At 28.8% G+C, this 7,366-nt stretch overlaps 1 protein-coding gene across 1 annotated transcript; it reads right to left on the reverse strand.

Moving 5' to 3' along the window:
* Positions 1-1,578: 1,578 nt before the first annotated feature.
* LOC130668132 (endocuticle structural glycoprotein SgAbd-2-like) lies at positions 1,579-5,486 on the reverse strand. The gene is made up of 4 exons (XM_057470245.1): positions 5,331-5,486; positions 5,085-5,221; positions 3,039-3,323; positions 1,579-1,862 (listed from the first exon to the last, which is right to left on the reverse strand). The coding sequence occupies exons 1-4, from the start codon at positions 5,340-5,342 to the stop codon at positions 1,856-1,858; spliced, it is 441 nt and encodes a 146-aa protein (XP_057326228.1). The 5' UTR covers positions 5,343-5,486; the 3' UTR covers positions 1,579-1,855.
* Positions 5,487-7,366: the final 1,880 nt, after the last annotated feature.

Genomic DNA, 7,366 nt, shown 5'->3' on the forward strand with positions numbered 1-7,366 from the left:
AAAAAAAAATGTTCTGATGTTGGGTAACGAATAATTGCAATTAAATAAAGCTAAAAAATAATGTAGTAGCAATGTCAATGTATTTATAAATCTAATCGCGAGATAAACTGATAAAGCCATATATTACACAAACAATTAGCATTACAACGCCTAGAGATATGGGATAGTATCACCAATGACTTGTATCGTGTACAACATACACTTATTACACAACTTTCTTACATCTGTATACACACATAATATAAATATATGAATAAAAGAGCCGCTTTGTAAGTTTTGCTTTCACCAGCTCACCTTTTATACACTATTACGATTACCCATTAAAACATTCGTGGATCCCACTGGCATTTCGAGTGTCCATAAATTTACCCAAAATTGTCACACCTTCATAATATATATATATATATATATGTACATGTATAATTGTATATACATTTATATGTATGCATATATTGTGTATTTTTTTAAAAAACTATTCCACTTTATTTTTTGTAATCTCTACAATTAATCGAACTAAAATATTTTATTCTACTTCTTCATTTCCAATACAAAAAGAATATCTCATGATAATAAAATATATATATATATATATATATATATATATATATATATATATATATGTAAATACCAATTTCCAGACGTTTAAGTCAGTGCAATTATAATTGCTAGTTTAAGAGCATTAGATTGCGATTCTCACGAAGCATCTTGATATTTTACCATCATAAAAATAACTATAGAACTTTATAAATATTTTAATTTTTATTATGAGCAATACATCTATCTCTCCATCAGTTTATTATCGATTTAATTACGCGTGCTTATTTTAAATCCTTTTATTAAAACTGTATTACAAAACTTAACCGCAACAAAAAGGATATTTATTTACTCAAATAAATAAAAACGAGCAATCTGCAGTTACTACGTGACTGCCCAAATATCACTACTAAATTCATAAAATATGCAGAAAAAAAGGATTTCTTGCCGCAAAAAATTTTAATTTGCACCAGATAAATTTTTCTAGTTCTAAATAAATTTTTGTTTTCAATTCCCAATGCAAAAAATTTTTTGGGGTAAGTGTAAATTTTCTTTAGGCGAGTGAAGATTTTTTGTGTCAATGAATCTTTTTTTTTTCTATGCAGACTTTTTTGGCTTTGAGCAGCTCCGTAAAACCAAAAGGAAGTATAAAAATCCGTCATTTAGGAATAAGTAACGTGATATAAATAATATAGGTAAATATTCAGTGACATTCAGTCATATTTAGTGACAGAATAATTAAAGTATTAATTTATTTAAAGAAAATAAATACGATCTTTTTTTCCCGCGTAATTTAAATGTAACTCGAATGATATAGATAAATCTATTTATCTCAATACTTGGCAATTAAAAAGAGTTTGAATTATGAAAAGGCACAAATTCAAGTCAAGACCTATCTAATGATACCAATTTCAATAACATTAACTAATTCTATCATATGGATATGGCGGGAACAAAATTTTCCTTATTCTTAATAATATAGATAAGTGTTTGAATAGTGCTAAAATAAAAAAAAAACCTTTCGTAAGTATAACATTTGCAATTTGATTATTTATTAATTTATTAATTTATTACATACAATAAGAAACATGTATACTTTATAATGTAAAAAAATATAGTCTGTTATAATTATTAAATATATACCATTATGTACTGGTTGTGTTTTTTTTTTTTTAATAGTTATTAGCATAAGGAAATTTATTTCCGCAATATTGATTGAACTGCGTGATTTTGATCTTCCTCTTCCTTTAAATAAATCGAGTTACATTCCAAGTGGATGTAAAGCCAATTATTTAATTTAGTGTCTTCCTTATACCAGCATCTAATAACTAATAATAATGATAATAATATAAAAATTTTAATAATTTAGTTATTCGTGTAAATTTATATTATCAATATCATTAATTAAATGCTATATATATGCAGGTTAAAATTTTTTAATTTATGTGCAACAGCATGAAGATGATTGCATGGGGTTATGTATGCGCAAAAAGTCTTCTCGTTATTATAAGATGGAAATATGCAAGCGTATCGGAGAATAATAGTGATGGAAAAGTGTATAAATCTACTCTCTAAACATGAATTAGTGAAATAAGTGAATATTTACTAATTCTGAGTCCCAATCGAAACACTTTTTGGAATTAGCGGTTCGATTTGCACTTTGAGGGCCAGTTTTTCAACCCGAGTTTATTTTTATCCGGGTTTTAATTAATATTGCTAGTATATATATATATTAATAATATACCAGATATACCAGCAATGATAATTAAAACCCGGATAAAAATAACCTCGGTTTGAAAAACTGGCCCTGAATCAGTGAATATTCACTTATCTTCACTACTTCATGTTTTGAGAGTAACCACAAATCAGATATATTATTATATCGATCCGCGGTTAAAGAAAGTCGTTAAGACAAGTTTCCCGTACTTTTATCCGTACTGAAGTAATTGGTTTTTTTTTTTTTAATTTGTTTGTCTCATGGATCATCTATAGATTGGAGTATTCATCAGCAGGACTCAAACCCGTTAAAAAAATATTTTTTATGTCACTTCCTCAAAGGATTTTAATCCGTTTAATTATTCCTACAAACTGTAATAATATTTTTGGGGTGTAGAATAAAAATAAGACACGGAAGTGGGGTAACACCTGACATGCCAAACTAAAGTACTAAATAAATAAGTAATAATGGTGTGCAGTAAATAAACAAACAATCACTTGCGAAATTAATCTTTTGAATTATTTAATCATCAGTTCCGGGTTATTTGAATTTGAATTATACTTAATTCAACTTTTCCGTAGACGTAATTGACAAATTTCATTACAACCCAATCAATAAATGTTACAGAATAAAACTTTTTTTTTTCAATTAATAAAATAATTTAATTTATTGTAGTACGGAAATTATACGGGAAATAAGTCGTTGCCTCTGTCGTCGTTTGTTGCTTATTATTATTTTATTTTTTATTTAGTTTATTTTTTTTTATATTTCATTTTCGACGGATTACTTTTTCTGGCCGTAGTATCTTCGGTTGTACGGCTCTTCCTCTTCGGGATGGGCCGCATTGTGGGCCAAGGCTCGTTGAATAGCGATGGGTATGGGTGGTGGTGTTGGCAGGTGGGCACCGGCTGCTTGAAATCCATTCTCATCCGCCACGTAAGTCACTAAGATCGGAGTACCGTCTGGTGCTGTGTAACTGTATTGACCTCTTACCACTTCGGCCTCACCTCCCACGCCTAAGTTTTTTCGGCTCCCTTGCTCTGCTACAGATATACCATTCTCCGTGTCGTAACTACACAAATAGTTAATTTATTTTTGTTAAATATCACTTTAAAAATTTTTCATTTTTATTTAAATCGTAAAATTCAATGATGATTAAGTTACTTTCGAAAGAAAAGTTGTTTGGTAGATTTGAATCACAGATAAATTTTTATTCTAAACATTGACAAATTAGTTTGATAAATAGTTTTTTTTAATGTCTCGGAATCGGAATAAATTTACTTTTTTTTTTACTAGAAAGTAGTTTTTTTAATCAATGAGATTTTCAAATTCATTAAACTTTTTTTTTATAAAAAATAAAGACAATGATTTAAATTTTAATATCCCCCGTGAAAAAAATTTATAAAAAAAATATATTTTTCATATAAAAAAAATATATTAAAAATATATAAATATATATAAAATATGTATAAAAAATATATTTTAAATAGCTAACTTTTGACCGATTTTCGTATACATTTTATATATTTTTAATATATCTTAGAATATATAAAAAATACATGTATAAAAATATTAAAAAAATATATTAGTAGTATATTTTAAATCTTTAAAAAATCTAATTATCAAAATATAAAAAAAAAATATATTTTTTATATATTTTTATACATGTATTTTTTATATATTCAAAGATATATTAAAAATATATAAAATATATACGAAAATCGGCCAAAAGTTAGCTATTTAAAATATACTTTTTATACATATTTATATATTTTTTATGTATTTTTATATATATATTTTTTTATATTTTAACATATATTTTTTTTATAAATTTTTTTCATGGGGGATAATAATTAAAAAATTCGCAGGCAATAAATTTGATTGCAATATTTTGAATATGTAAAAATAAAAACACACTGAGATAGACAAAAATAGCGGCTAGTGAATGAAGTTAATTGTAGGTTACGTAACAACATACGGTAATTCCCGGGATGATTAACATCAATGTTAATTATTTCCACACTAGGTGTTGATTTTAGTTTTCGCATGTAATTTTTCTTTTACTCAATTTTTATATTTTTTATTCTCGTTCTTGTCTTACCCTGTTAGTGTTATAGCGCCGTAAACACAGACGCGCGCCTTAAAATTGTTTACACACGACTGTATTGTGAATAAGTGTAGACACGTAATTTAAAATCTTAATTCAAGTACTTACGTTACCATAAATGATAAAAAAGTCCGATCGTGATAAAATTCAGTTTACATTAGTATTTAAAAAAAAATAAAGTCAAGATCTTAATAACGAAACAAAAAATTTAATTAATATCAAGATAATTTAAACAAATAAACATTGTTAACAAGTCAATAAATCACTTTGAGTATGCGATATTTATATGAGAATAGTCAGTTTGTATGGATAAAGTGAAAGACAGTTCATTCATCACACGCGACAAACAAGTCGTCGCGAGACTTAACTCATTCGCTCACGTTTTTCACACCTATTGCAATAATCTATGACTCTACGTCTATTTGTCTTTACTAGTGTCATGTCTTTTACACAGTAGCTGGTTAAATATTCAATGATACTGCATTTAATTATTTTCATTATTATTTGACGATGATGCTCGCGAACAGGAAGAAAAGATTGATTAGATTATTGCATGAGAACACGTTATTAATTAACTATTGTTTCGAGCATTACTATAATTATTATTATTATTATTACTATATCTTATGTCCGATCTGCGACTGTCCAATGTCTCAATAAAATTGACGTATTACAAAAACAATTTTTTTTTATAATATTGTAAAAAAAAAAAAAAAAAAAAATTACCTGTAGGCATAAGAACCGTCGATATTTTGATCGTGGTTTTGCCGAAGAATTGCGTACCGACGTCCATAGTAATCTGGATTATATTGAGGATATTTCAATTGCGCGCTTACGATTGTCGCCAAACCCAAAAATGCAAACTGTAAATGTAATATTTAAAAAAAAAAATTTAGTAATGAATTAAATAAAAACACAATTAAAAAATTTATTTAAAAAATTATTAGATTAAAAATAAATAGTAACACTCACGAGTACTTTCATGTCTGTAGTTAATTTATAAAATTTGAGTAACTCGACAAGAGACGAAACTTAGTAGCTACCGCGAATCAAGTATCCTCATGCCGGTTATCCGTAGGGAATTTATACCAGCGAGGGCTTATGCAGCTTCTTCCTTCTTGGTGGCTCGATTATGCCAACAGTGGGGGATTTAACCAACACAAAACAAGGTGGAAGGACTAAAACGTGCATTACAATATACACATATAAGTATACGTTGTTAATTCAAAGTGGGGTGCACGCAGCAGTAAATGCACCTTGGACATTGTGTGTAAGAGACGTAAGCGGGCTTGGTAGGTGGTACCCAGGTCTTTTATGAGCCATGCATGCTCATTATTATTATGACCCACACATAACAATCTTACGTCTAACATAATATCATCTAGCTCTATTACCCGGTTCTTGAGGGGTTATATCTACATTTATATTTATATGTCCACGTCTGCGTCTGTATCTCCATCTCGACCCCGGTTATTACTATTCTAATTACCATGTCTTACTACACGGAAAAAAATAAATAGTAAATGCACCATGATGCAGTCTTGGCAAATAAACATGATTAAATCATGTTGCATCCACATGATTTGTCATGTTTCGGCTACATGACAATCATGTTGCAGTAGCATGAGAAAAATCATGTGGCAGCAACATGATTTTCATGTAGCCTTAATAGCATAAAATTAAGCTGCAACAACTAAATATTCATGCTTCAGAAAAATGATTTGTTATCGAGCAACTAGATTTTTTCAGAAATGATATTTTTGCTTAAGGGGTTAGGGATAGTCAGGATTTTCAAAAAATCGATTTTTTGCTTGATTGTTGCTTGATAATGAATCATTTTTCTGAAGCATAAATATTTAGTTGTTGCAGCTTAATTTTATGCTATTAAGGCTACATGAAAATCATGTTGCTGCCACAGGATTTTTCTCATGCTACTGCAACATGATTGTCATGTAGCCGAAACATGACAAATCATGTGGATGCAACATGATTTCATCATGTTTATTTACCAAGACTGCATCATGTTGCATTTACTATTTATTTTTTTCCGTTTACAATCCAACGAGAATGGATTTAGATCGATGCTACATCTAAGGGCGTATTCCTTTCACTATTAACATTTTTCATTAAAAAAATTTAATTATAATCATTAATATAATCCACAAAAAAAAATGTATTCATATATTTTTTATCAAATCATAAAACATGAAAAAGGATGTGTCTATTTCTCATCACACACCCGATTAATAAACTCATCGACGTGACCTTTAGTTAACGAGGTGTTATAATTTGTCGTACATGGCTTACTAATACGTACATTCATATTGTTTATTGGCCATTAACTATTAACTATTACCCGATACTTATTTTAGCAAATAATTTGTAAATAATATTATATTTTTTAATTAACCAAACGATTAGATTAGACGATGTTAATGAAGCCAAGATGCGTGCTAGAGATAATCATGCGACCATTGTCTTGAGCGAGAAACCTCCTCGAGGTCGGTCGAATAGTTTTTATGTTCCCGAGTCTCATCACGTATTTATTTAAATAACAATCTTACTCTCGATTTATAATAGAATCGAGAGCAATTCAACTGTTGAAACAAATACTCGTGCTGACCGCCAACCTTCCGGGATATATAAATTTAAAAAAATAACTTTTTTTCTGCCATCTCGCAAACATAAATCCAATGGAATGAAATTTTGCGACATCGATTACCATCACAGTTTAATTGTTTTTGTCTGAGGCTCCGAATTCATATGTCCGGTCTTGAGTAAATAGTAACTTTATCACGGTCCATGAGCTATTGGCTAATTCAAAAAAGTTAAATAAAAAGATAGAGATTGCTCAAAGCCTCATGTGTATATTTATTTTCCATAGAAAGAGTGTAGTCTAGTGTTTTGTTCAGCTTTGATAGTATCCAACTGGCTAGGATATCAGTACTAGTGCAGTACAGTACAGAGGGACGTACCCCGCGTGCCAAATAAAACATCCCGACCAGAGT

This window comes from Microplitis mediator, chromosome 5 (genome assembly GCF_029852145.1).
Source record: "Microplitis mediator isolate UGA2020A chromosome 5, iyMicMedi2.1, whole genome shotgun sequence".
In the NCBI taxonomy this organism is placed as follows: Eukaryota; Metazoa; Arthropoda; class Insecta; order Hymenoptera; family Braconidae; genus Microplitis; species Microplitis mediator.